The sequence below is a fragment of the Serpula lacrymans genome (genome assembly GCF_000218685.1).
Source record: "Serpula lacrymans var. lacrymans S7.9 unplaced genomic scaffold SERLAscaffold_15, whole genome shotgun sequence".
Classification (NCBI taxonomy): Eukaryota; Fungi; Basidiomycota; class Agaricomycetes; order Boletales; family Serpulaceae; genus Serpula; species Serpula lacrymans.
The window spans coordinates 569,437-581,430 of NW_006763304.1; the positions used below are offsets into that span (position 1 = coordinate 569,437).

The window sequence follows — 11,994 nt, forward strand, 5'->3', positions numbered from 1 at the left end:
CTGCTCCACCACCACCACCTCAGCCACCTGCTCGGCCTGTGGCTGCCCCTCCCCCTCCCCCGCCTGCACGACCAGGCGCAAATGGTGTCCCACCACCCCCACCTCCGCCCCCCTTGGTTGGTGGCGCACCGCCCCCGCCCCCACCTCCGCCTCCGCCACCCTCTGGGGGAGGTGCACCTCCGCCTCCACCACCCCCTCCACCTGGTGGCTCAGGAGGAGCCACATCGGCTATACTTCCTCCTCCACAGCCTGGTCGTTCAGACCTGCTAGCTTCAATACGTGGTCAAAGTGTATCGAACTTGCGTAAAACGCCCGCTGCCGGATCCACGCCATCTCCGCCGCCAATTGCTGAAGAACCAAGTGGTGCTAGTGGTGGAGGAGGAGGGGGAGATTTAACTGCTGCATTAGCTGCAGCGCTTATGGAACGTAACAAAAAGTTAGGTGACAGTGACGAGGAGGATGAAGAAGACGATTGGGACTGATCTGGATGGTGCGTATGGGGTAAATCTACTTTCAATCGAAAGTCTTGTAATTGGCCGGACTATATTATTTCGAGATTTAGTGATGTTCTAGTGATTCATTTACGTCTGATAGGGACGAATAGTACGGTATACACATTCCAGCATCTGAGTTACAACCCGCGGACTGGCATTGTATGTAAAGCGAAGCATGTATACCCACTGTATTCCCCTGTGCCTCGTGAAATTTCATCTCGTTCAACTTCTTTCCCTCCGCATATGTGCTATTCACCGAGCTCACCTTCTAGCAGCCTTGCAAACACTTGCGATGCTATGAGCTTATAGCCTGCGCGGAATGCTCACGATGATCTATATTCAACATATTAGGGTTTCCTGATATAGCACTGGCGATTGCCGAGATCAAACCAGTTGCATCAGTGGTCCTCCGCCTGAAAAGCCCTCTACCACTCATTATCATCGACACCACAAACATCGACATCGACCACATTTACGTCTCCTACGTTTACCAGATATCAGATACAACGTAGAACATGGCTGACCAATTGGTACGCTGATAGTGTAACCTGTGTATGGAGTGAAGCTGATAGATGCAATTCTGCTTGTATAGTCCGAAGGTATGCGGTATCCTGCAATTTTTTCTTAGATCTATCCGCCATCTGGGCGGAATACTGACATCGAACCTGATTCCCTCTTTGATTGCGCTCACAGAGCAGATCTCTGGCAAGTCTGGTGGTCTTTTGAGATCTCAGGTATAGTGCTGATTAGCCTGGCGTTTTCAGAGTTCAAGGAGGCTTTCTCCCTTTTCGACAAAGGCAAGGGCATGAAATCCTTTTTGAATTACGCCATCTTATGTTTTCCATCCTATAGATGGTGACGGCACAATCACGACTAAGGAGCTGGGCACAGTCATGCGCTCATTGGGACAGAACCCTACAGAGGCAGAGCTACAAGACATGATCAACGAAGTCGATGCCGACGGCAATGGAACAATCGACTTCCCCGAGTTCTTGACTATGATGGCCCGCAAGATGCGCGATACCGACAGCGAGGAGGAAATCAAGGAAGCATTCAAGGTATTCGACAAGGATGGGAACGGCTACATCAGTGCTGCAGAGTTGCGACACGTCATGACGAATCTCGGTGCGTGGATAGTTTTGTTTCCTACTGCTTTGCCTACCATAAAAGCCCAACCCTTTGACAACTTTGGAACATACTATTTTTCTATTTTGGGGTTGTGGAGCTACTGCCATCAGACAATGTGCTGATCTGTCGTTTGCTTGCAGGTGAAAAACTGACAGACAGCGAGGTGGACGAGATGATCCGTGAAGCGGATGTCGACGGAGATGGTCAAATCAACTACGATGGTAAGTTGTACGTGCTCCGTAATCATTCTCAGCACTAAACTGGGTGTCCCGTCCACTCCAAACCATACAGAATTCGTGAAGGTATGTATAGCTTCTATCTGCTATACGAGTATAACAACGTTCTGTGTTGCAGATGATGTTGTCGAAGTGAACACAGACTGTACCCCCCCACGCACCGTTGTGTTTTGTATCTCCTGTCTCCTTACTCACTCTATCTCCTACCCTTGTTTGTTACCGGCGTTACGATTACGATTACTTAGCAGAAGAAATGAACGTAAATGTTGTTACCATAGGTACTGGTACTACCCTCAGCAGAGAATGGTATGCTGTGTATTGCTCGATGGCCTTCGCAGTGATGGGGGTGTCGCTGATACAGGCAGCGCCTAGCAATCAGGTTTGAGAACAAATGCGTTCATATTGGATACGTAGCGCTAGTGAATAGATGACAGATCGTGAAAGTGTGTAGGCTATAGCTGTGTAAATAATAGTATGGTGAGAGTTCCAAGTCAATGGTGTCTACCTACGTAGACCGTTCAGATAAGGCAACAATAGCACGGAGAAAAAAGAAAAAGCGAGAGACGGGACATCGGTAGGTATTGTTGTGACTGGGTATCAAAAGTAGTACGGAGACGAGCGCAAAAAAAAGCGAGAAAAATAGATATTGTATGCAAATCGAACAAAGGAGCTACTTGTATAAGGACATCAGGAGAAAAGACAGTCTGTTATGACACAACATATTTCACCTTGGTAAAAGAGGCTTCAGAAGAAAGATGACAAGGCTCGAGGGAAGGGCTCAAACGCCTTCTCAATTACTCCTCTTCTCCTTCGTCTTCTTCTTGAATGGGATGGCGGAATGCAGGACCTGAGCGCCCAGTGGGCAGCTGCCTTCGTCCCGTCCTGGGCTCTGCAGAATCGTGGGTGTTTTCCGCTGGCACAGGTGACGAGCGGCCAACTGGCGAATGTCCACTTTTTTGTCTTCCTCCGTTGCCCGTAATATTACTGGGTGCCAAGTTAGCTGCGCCTTTATTGCCCCCCCTCTTGCTTGATCGCCTTGGTGGAGGAGACAGCGGCAAAGGCGGCTCTGGTATCACATATGAAGCAGAAGCACTTGTGGACGTAGACAAAGTAGGCATCTGGCCTAGACCACCCGCAAACTCAGGCAGGTCATCTTCTTCATCGATCCAGTCACTTTCATCACCCAAGTTCAGGCTCTGCCTCCCTGAAAATACATCACGAATATTGGTGGGGCCATCTACGGCTGGAGAGATCGAAAGAACCTCGACTGGAAGATGTGTCGAACGAGACTGCCAACCTGGCGGCTCGTGTCCCCAGGATTTTTTCCAGCTGGATCGTCCAATGGAATAGCCGTGGCCGGAAGGGCTCATGAAGGGAGTGGATCTCTTCTGCGCGACGAACGTTGTGTTTCCATTATAATTTACGCGACGAGGAGTTTCCTCGAGTGACCGTCTCGAATGATAAGGCTTGAATGGCGACCCCGTCCGGCCTTCACTTTCCGAAGCTTCATAAAACGACGTCGGGCGAGAGGAAGCGAGTGAATGAACGGATGATGCTGCAGAACTCGTTCGGCGATGCATCCTATTGGTTGTCGATGGCGTCGACTGTATCTGGCGTATAACGCGAGTCGAAGACGCCGATCCTCCCCTTCGACGGTCATCCTTCATCGAAGGCGAAGCAGTCCTATCTTCTGCCGAACCAATCCAACCAGTCGAAGGCGATTTATGGTGTCTTCCCCGCATAGAAAGCTACGAATGGACGAGGGCTTCGAAGAATATCGCCGCGCTCCGAATTTGGAGTATGAGTTCCAAAAGATCGGCGGCTAGGAATCTGATCCAACACAACGTGAGGGGATTCGATTAGCACAATTTGGGCCGATGTGCCAGACGACCTTCTCGAGTTGACGCTGCTGGAACGACGAGAAGTAGTAAGAGGTTTTTTACCTCGACGGCCTCGGCCGGAACCACTTGTTCGTCGCTTGACAGTACCTTGCTTCATAGCTGACATAGAAGAGGAGGGAGGATTAGCTAACGAACGACTATATGCCAATCCGCGTGCGCCACTTTGGGGCATTGGCTCACTGTTATCTTTGCGTTTTCCTTTACGGTCTTCGTTGAACCAGAACCTCAATGCAGATAACAAACTAGCCCGATTGCGACCAGGCGCTACAACTTTGCCACTATGATCCGAGAAATTTGGCAAGGAAGTCAGCGTGTCACCCGGCGAGTTGGCAGGTGAAGGAACAGGAGACTGTGGCGGAGAACCTTTAGATCCAGTGACAACCCATGGTGAACTTGCCGGTTGGGGGTGCAAATCAGAATTTGTGGGTGTGGTTGGTATAGCATTGTCCTTGGCCTTCAATGGAGGCGACTTCGTGAGTTTGGAGGACGCACTTCCATGTGAAGGTCTGGAATCCTCGCTACCCGAAGTTTTCTTCTCATTCTCTTTGCCTTTCTCCCGTTCCTCCCTCACCCCTTCATTTGACCTCTTTTTCACCAAACCAGCCGCCTCCAGTGCAGTGGTTGCGCGTTGCATGATAGAAACGCTGCCAGATCGTACCTTGCCCTCTCTTCGACCTTTCACACCCTCTTTTTCCTTGAAGCTTCCGCTGGGGGTAGAAGGATTGGATTTCATTAGAGGTTCAGAGACCACAGGGGATGGGGATAGGAATGGTGATTTGGATCGTGGAGGAGTGGTCGAACGAGCATTCGACGCTACGGTGGGTGTAGGTGGGACAAAAGTTAGTTCTGGAGCGGACTGCGCCAGGGATAAGGAGGGAAAAGCTATTTCATCGGTTTGTACAGATACTCCACGCTTCGTGCGACGTTTTTCGCTCGGGGGTCGTTCTTCCTTCCTCTTTGAATCAGTTTGGTCCCCAACGTCGACCTGCTCTGGGGGCACATTCGCTTCCGATAATGCTTTTTTCTCTGACTTGCGCTTCAACATCCACCAGAGAGCTCCAGCGGCATCGCATGCATTGCTAAGGACGGAGTGGACGACTTGGCCCGTGTCTAGACCGAGCAAGCTCAGACTGTTCAGGAGCTCGCGCTCTAGTTGTGTGGAGAAAATGATAGGGGCAGGTGTGCTTAATAGAGAAGCAAAGTCTTGCGGTGGTAAAGGGGCCAACGGTTTGTCAAGGGTAGGAGAAGCAGGGTCAGAAAGGGTTGACGAGACAGAACGGCGCTTCGTCCGCGCTGGTGTTCGCGTAGGATAAGGGGGGGCCTTCATGACATGGTTGGACTGATATGGAGGGAATTCCGCATTTGAAGGCGTCATGACTTCGCCAGCAAGATCCTCTTCGAAGACAGTCTCAGGCTGGCGAAGTGCACTATCTCTAGACCGGCGTCTCGCCCTGTGAGCTTCGCGATCGGCATATTCGGACTTCGTGATGGTTATCTGACTAGGATTACGGTGTATGCGTGCATTATCGGCCTTACACGAATCAAAGGGATCCTGTGATGGATTATCATCGGGCGTAGTGGGAGTGGAGCATAGGTCGGACGAAGCCGAGAGAAATGTCGACTCTGAGGTTACCGACGTCGCTGATGACGCCGATGGCTCGGAAGAGAATTTCGCATGTGTGTCTATGCTAGGAGGAGCTAAGAATGCGTTGGGATTCTCACAGACCGGTGACGGCGTCGTTTCACTTAAAGTCGCTTGTCGGAGGCTGGATGAGGGGTCTAAAGAAGATGGCTGTGAAAACCAGGGAGATGCGAGAATTTGTGCAATGCTCAGGCGCGTTGTTGGGTCCTTCTGGAGGATGTTTCTAATTAGATCACGGGCGTCTATGAAAACTCATTAGTCCAAGCTGATGTTATCCCTCCCGCTGGTAAATACCTGTAGATAGCCACTCTGGGTCTTCGTATTCGCCTCGGATGACTTTATCGCGCATAACAGCTTCGTCGTCATCGTCAAATGGCAGAGTCCCAGTAAGAAGGCAGTACAGAATAACGCCCATCGACCAAATATCAACCTCTGCTGAATAATTTTAGGGGATCAATTGTCAATATTCAAAGATGAGTACTTGCCTGGCCCTAGATATCTTTGACCTTGCAACATTTCAGGCGAAGCATAACCTGTGGTTCCGCAGAAAGTCTCCATGTATACACCACGATCATATTCCCGAGTGAACCCAAAATCACCCAATTTCACGCGGCATCGTTCATCCAAGAGGACGTTCTCGAGCTTCAGGTCGCGGTGTACGATCCCCTTATCGTGGAGATAGGCAACAGCGAGACACAGTTGGCCGAATATGATTTTAGTCTCGTCCTCTGTCAGTCGTCCCTTTTCAGCAAGGTAGTCGAACAGCTCTCCGCCGCAGCAAAGCTCCGTGACGATCCAGATAGACGATTCTGTCGCAATGACTTCGTACATTTGTGTGACGTGTGGATGGTGGAGCTGGCGATGATGATGAATTTCGCGGGTCAACGAGGCCGACATTGCCTTTGGTATTTGCTTTATGGCGACGCGGGTAGAGGTGAGACGATGCGTTCCTAGGCGTACTTTCCCGTACGCTCCTGTAGGATAAACCATCAGGACAGAGCATATACGATGCAATCTCTAGAATGCCGACCTTCTCCAATAACTTTGCCTAGGGTGTAGTTTCCAACTACTCTGATTTTGTTTGAGGCGAGTTCCTTTCCAAGTTCGTTATAGGCATTAGCAAGCTGGGCTTTGTGGTTCTGGGTCACGGAACCCGTATGTTTGTGTCCGTGTGCAGCAGACATAGAGGCATGTACAAGATGGTAAGATAAGAAAAAGAGGGGCGCAGGCGGAAAGCCTCAAAGGTAGACACAGATGTAAGGAATCAAAGGCAATGCCAGTGGCACAGAGAAACACGAGCGGATAACCAGAGTTATCCACGATGGAGTAACTCGAATTCCTCAGCACACAAATCTCTGCCAAACCAGGGTGGCGTGGGAACACAGCACACTGCAGTCGTGGCCAGGAACTGACTCCAAATACCCCACGTCTACGTAGGCGTTGCATGTGTAACAACAAGTATACATATATTCCAGAAACACAAGCATGTTTACACAGAAAAACTATGTGTCAATGTCCAATCTTCCCAGGTCTCAGCGATACCGTAGACTGCTCTACAGCGGGGGAACGACGAGAGGGAAAATATTAATAGTATGGCGCATAGATACAACACATCCGAATCATAGGTACGCAGAAACGAAGAAGGCGAGCAGAGAGGCCTGGATAAAGTAATGCGCAGTCGAAACCGTAGTAGCGTTATTTTTGCGTTGCCTTCACAATTGACACAACAATGATGACAATAATTATGGCGACTGCAACACCAATGATGAGACGCATCTGGCACACAATTTGTGAGACTTGCGATATATAGAGACAGAGATAGGGAAATTACCTTCATGTCCTTCCACCTAGCGACATTGCCAATTAGAATATATAACGGTACCATTTAAAAACATCCTTTACTCACCACATGTTCTAAGTAAAACTGCATCAGTTAAGTGGATCGTACAATAACAACGTAACACATACCTTTCGTACACGATTTGCACCATGCCGGAAACCTTGCGCTGATATGGCAAGGTTATCTGAAAAATGGTATATCAGCTCCCTTCTTAGCAAAAAAGGCCAACTGAAAATTTTATGGGAAAGCTCCCAAATCCAGGTGGTGCGGTGGCATAGATTACTTACCAGTTTTGTCTTGTAGTGAATCCAGTCGTTCTCCTCTTTCCGCTACCTTGGTGATGTTCTCCCGCATTATCCCGACAGTGTCGTCAATCTGCTGCTGAATAGCGGCAGTCTTTGTGTTGCCCTGACTGGGGCCAGACGGGTTGGAGGAAGAGCCACCACGGGGCACGTAGGGGTCATAAGGTTCGGACCTATACGAAAGCAAAGAACAACCATTCAGTTTTGTGCGACGTGAACCCACAACTGGTTGGAAACAAACATGATGATGGCGTTACGAGCTGGTGGGATAAGAAAAGTGAGCAAGATCAGAGAGCAATTCAGAGATATTAAATATACGGTGGGAGAGAGTCCGCTTACCGTGCTGTGAGGGGTGGTGGTGGTGGAGGGGACTGCGCAGGTGTTAAAAGCGGTGAAGGACGTCGTCGCAGTGCAGACGGCCGTGAGGAACGACAGATTTCGCACGGCAACAAGCGTGACAAACGTGACAGTCCGTACTCGGATTACTAGGCACTCGTGACGTCAACTAACTACGCTCGGACTGGCATTCCCCGTCGTCAGCGCTGACAGTGCACTGACCTTGCACTGACCAACACCGCCTTTCATGGCTATTTGCTCTCAGACCATACGGACCATGGAACAAGACATAATCTTAGAGAGCCATATAAAATGTGTGTTTTTAGTATACGTACACCACAGGTTATCAAGCCGATAACATAGTAAAAGGACAACTTGAAGTCATCAGCGTACCGACACTCACCGAAATGGGCTGACTACCACATCGTGACGTTTTCATAAAAGTGCTTGATGTAGCCTACCCACCCAGCACTCCCATGCACCTGTAGGCATGCTAACCGTGGAATGGTTTCGCCTCAAGAGTTTTAATCAATTATGATCAACCCATGCAGTCAATAGTAATAAGAGCTTCATGAGCGCCAGATTTCAGCATACCCCTATATTATCGTTCCAGTTCTCCGTGGAATGACATGAAAAATCCTGTTTTGTGGTTCAGAGCGGATCCGAGACTAATTCAGAGGCCAAGATACAACTTGAATTTTAGTTGATGAGAGATGCGGCAGAACGTCGATCATTCGATCAACTTCACAGTGGGAAATAAAAACAGCAGGGATTGAGATTATTCCTCGCAAACTCCAGAGGATGGTACAATTTGTGTCAAGCTCAGGTTGGGCAAATAGATAATAAATAACAAGACCTGACCATTCTTGGTTTGACGGACCTCCAATTTCGGCAACAACCGGGTTTGGAGGCCCGCCACCGACGTTGCGCTAGTGTTCATAGTACAGCAAAGAGCCCGCAAGTACCGGCAAATTCATCAAGGTGAGCACGAATCCATGCAGATTCTCTCCATGAAATAGCAGAAACGACTTCTTGGTGCTATATTTCACATTTAAACGCGAGAAACCGCTGGTTTGGGGCCCTTGTACGAGGTGGATGGCCCGAGTTGACATCAGATACATATATGCACTCCCTCTCACTCTATTCTTCGCGATTTGTGTGATAATCGGATGCTGATTGATTGAATTGTCTTGGTGCGTTTTGTAATTGCAGATGGTGCGTATCCCTTTTAGCTTTGTTGTTCTTGGACTGACAGAGTTACCTACGAGTGTAGAAGGTTGAAATCGACTCGTTCTCTGGCTACCGTATCTACCCTTCTAAGGGTAAGCTCTTCGTCCGTGGCGACAGCAAAGTCAGCATCACATTCCACGAAGCATCTATCTGGAAATATATACTGATCCATTGGTCATTTTCATTCTCAGGTTTTCCGCTTCGCCAGCTCAAAGAATGCCTCCCTCTTCCGCCAACGTAAGAACCCCCGTAAGATCGCCTGGACACAGGTCTACCGTCGTATGCACAAGAAGGGTATCACGGAGGAAGTCGCCAAGAAGCGCTCCCGCCGAACTGTGAAGCACCAGCGTGGAATCGTCGGTGCCGACCTCAGTGCTATCGCTGCCAAGCGTAACCAGACTGCTGCCATCCGAACGCAGCAGCGATTGGCTGCCATAACCAAAGCCAAGACTGAGAAGAAAGAGAAGGAATCGAAGAAAGCCAAGGTGCGTTTGGCAATGTGCAGCGCGATGGATGAAAACTGACCGACTGTTGTGATGTCTTTTTTTCGCTTAACAGCCTGCTCGCGCACCTGTCTCGACTGCACCTAGAGTCTCGAAGCAGCAGATGAAGGGTGGTAAAGGCGGCAGATGATTGATCTTGGGATGATCATATCTGGTATCTGTATGGCACATGCTCTTCGACATGACACTACCTACGCACACAAAATCTATGCTGCATGCATGCCTTTTTCATATCATCTAGATACGTTTCATTGCTTTGCGTCAACGATATCCAGTGCGAATTGAAGTCAATGACATGATTGCAACAGTCATAATTCTCAACTTCGTTTGAATACAGTGCAAGTGAACCATCAGCCAAAAATGTGCTCCAAATGGTATCAATATTGACTGGATTCAGAACGTAGGGGAGAAATTTGACTACAAATATAATGGTAATGTGCGACCTAAAGTCCTTCATCTATGTAACTAGATACGCTCTGCGTGGATATATACAATACGAATTGTCCTGGGAGTCATGGCTGTGTCCTGCGAGAAAATGAAGTCTACATTAGAGTCTTGGGGAGTGCGAGCGTTCTGGCGCATATTTGGCCTATAGAGCGGAATTTTATGTCAACGGAGTCTAACCAAAAAAACGAAAACGGACATACCATCTCATTTTCTTTCTGCTGGAAACCACACTTCTGGTAGAACGCTGCCGTAACTGATGTAAGATAGCTGTCAAGGGGTGTGGCAACCACGAGACTTACGTATGTTGGCATCAGAGCAGTTCAAGATGGTCTTGTAGCAGCCGCTGTTCTCGCTGATGTATGTTAAAGCCTGAATTATTCGCAGACCGAGTTTCTTCCCCTGTTGGCTCTTGTCGACGGCGATGTCTTCGATGTGACCGACGCTGCCCAGGCCACGCAAGAACTTGCGCTCAATAAAAGCAGTACCGACGGCAACTATCTTGTCTGTTGGTTTGTCGACAATAACAATGGGGTAGTAGGTGCGTGGTGCGCCGCGCATAGCGTGGAATTGGGAGACCCAGGCAGCTTCACCTGGGTCATTGACCACAGTCAGGACGGATAACACGGAGAGGTGACCACGTCTGTAGTCTGTCGACGCCAAGGGACGAATCTAGATATGATTGAGCAGGTGAAGACGACCGAGCTCGATAGAACGCTTACATGCAATTCCTTGGGTAGCTGACTTGAAACTTCAGGAGAAATGAGCTCGGCGGGGAAAAGAAGGTCGAGTGTAGAGTCTGTGGTAGAGGATAAAGACATGGCGGTTATTAGTCTAAGGATGTAAAGGGCTATGTGGTAGAAATGTATTGGGAAAGTGAAGGCGAGCGGGGCAATAGCTGAAGCAAATGTAGGTCGATGTTGAGAATAGGGTCGCCAAGCTCGAAGCGCTGTTTATATACGGCTCCCAAACATAGCCACGAACGTTTAGCTGTACGTTATCTCGGTGGCTAACCACTTCAAAAATCCATATTTTCTCAAGGCTGTCCTAGTTTTCACAGTATGCTTATTGGAACATTTATTTTTTGACAGTCTGGACACCCTTCTTAACTCCGGGAATGTCACACTGCTTCTCTAGCAATTAATGCAGTCCTTGTCTATGGTGTAGTGCACTTAGTAGTCACTGCCATGTAAATTTTGTCTTTAGTCCAAACCCTAAACTAGCATTGCACACTACTATTCCTGGATGCAAGTTGCATTCATTGCAGCTTTGCTGTGAGTGTCAGGTGCCTTCCACACCTGAGTTGCCATGAAAAACCACACAAGTGAAACAAAACAAACTGTGAACCACTTAGGGCTTGTATGGGAGTTCCGTTTCCTAAAATTTGATTTTTTTCCCAGTCACAATCTGCTGGATGCTGTTGGAGGGATGGACAGGCATATATCCCAAAATCATATACAGTGGCTCAGAAAGCTGTCTGCATATCTGGTCATTTTTCACCAAACATACTATTCCCCTATAACTCTAAACCCTTGCCCTAATGTATGTGTTTATAAATAAAGTTAGTCATTAGCTTTTTATAGGTCCAAAGATCAAGGGATTCAGATAAGGTTTGACAAAATGGCAGCTATTTCAAAATAATAGTTCATTCAGACAATGTGTCAGAACTGTGACTTTTGGAGTAGTTGGAGTTCTGGGGATGGAGATATGCTGAGGAGCAGAACAAAGTGTGAGATTGGACATTGGCTTAGCTTGCGTGCTAGGCCCTTCCGCAAACCTTGGTCCCTAACTTGACAGAGTGAATAAAGGAAGAGTAGAGGATGAAAGTAGAGTGGGGTAATGGTTCTTTGGAGAAGGACCAGAAAACTTAGGAAAAGACTTGGGTTTAAAAGGTGGAGAAACTTATTGATATTCAAACTGTAGGAACAGAGTACTGGA

At 48.5% G+C, this 11,994-nt stretch overlaps 4 protein-coding genes across 4 annotated transcripts; 1 reads left to right on the forward strand and 3 right to left on the reverse strand.

The window, feature by feature from the left end:
• Nucleotides 1–921: 921 nt before the first annotated feature.
• On the forward strand, nucleotides 922–3,383 carry SERLADRAFT_401260 (uncharacterized protein; the record flags this gene model as incomplete). Its single annotated transcript, XM_007323296.1, has 8 exons — nucleotides 922–1,024; nucleotides 1,087–1,093; nucleotides 1,188–1,199; nucleotides 1,259–1,291; nucleotides 1,347–1,619; nucleotides 1,763–1,843; nucleotides 1,914–1,924; nucleotides 1,977–3,383. The coding sequence occupies 8 exons, from the start codon at nucleotides 1,010–1,012 to the stop codon at nucleotides 1,992–1,994; spliced, it is 450 nt and encodes a 149-aa protein (XP_007323358.1).
• Nucleotides 3,384–3,580: 197 nt separating this feature from the next.
• On the reverse strand, nucleotides 3,581–6,585 carry SERLADRAFT_442739 (uncharacterized protein; the record flags this gene model as incomplete). Its single annotated transcript, XM_007323297.1, has 4 exons — nucleotides 3,581–5,643; nucleotides 5,696–5,836; nucleotides 5,908–6,375; nucleotides 6,432–6,585. The coding sequence occupies 4 exons, from the start codon at nucleotides 6,583–6,585 to the stop codon at nucleotides 3,581–3,583; spliced, it is 2,826 nt and encodes a 941-aa protein (XP_007323359.1).
• Nucleotides 6,586–6,843: 258 nt separating this feature from the next.
• Nucleotides 6,844–7,966, reverse strand: SERLADRAFT_401265 (uncharacterized protein; the record flags this gene model as incomplete). The annotated part of the gene is made up of 7 exons (XM_007323298.1): nucleotides 6,844–7,177; nucleotides 7,233–7,248; nucleotides 7,308–7,315; nucleotides 7,370–7,425; nucleotides 7,529–7,716; nucleotides 7,785–7,803; nucleotides 7,883–7,966. Coding segments are annotated over 6 exons (351 nt in total).
• A 1,520-nt stretch (nucleotides 7,967–9,486) lies between these two features.
• On the reverse strand, nucleotides 9,487–10,984 carry SERLADRAFT_401271 (uncharacterized protein; the record flags this gene model as incomplete). Its single annotated transcript, XM_007323299.1, has 5 exons — nucleotides 9,487–9,594; nucleotides 9,668–10,201; nucleotides 10,260–10,303; nucleotides 10,359–10,728; nucleotides 10,779–10,984. The coding sequence occupies 4 exons, from the start codon at nucleotides 10,875–10,877 to the stop codon at nucleotides 10,160–10,162; spliced, it is 555 nt and encodes a 184-aa protein (XP_007323361.1).
• Between the last annotated feature and the right edge of the window lie 1,010 nt (nucleotides 10,985–11,994).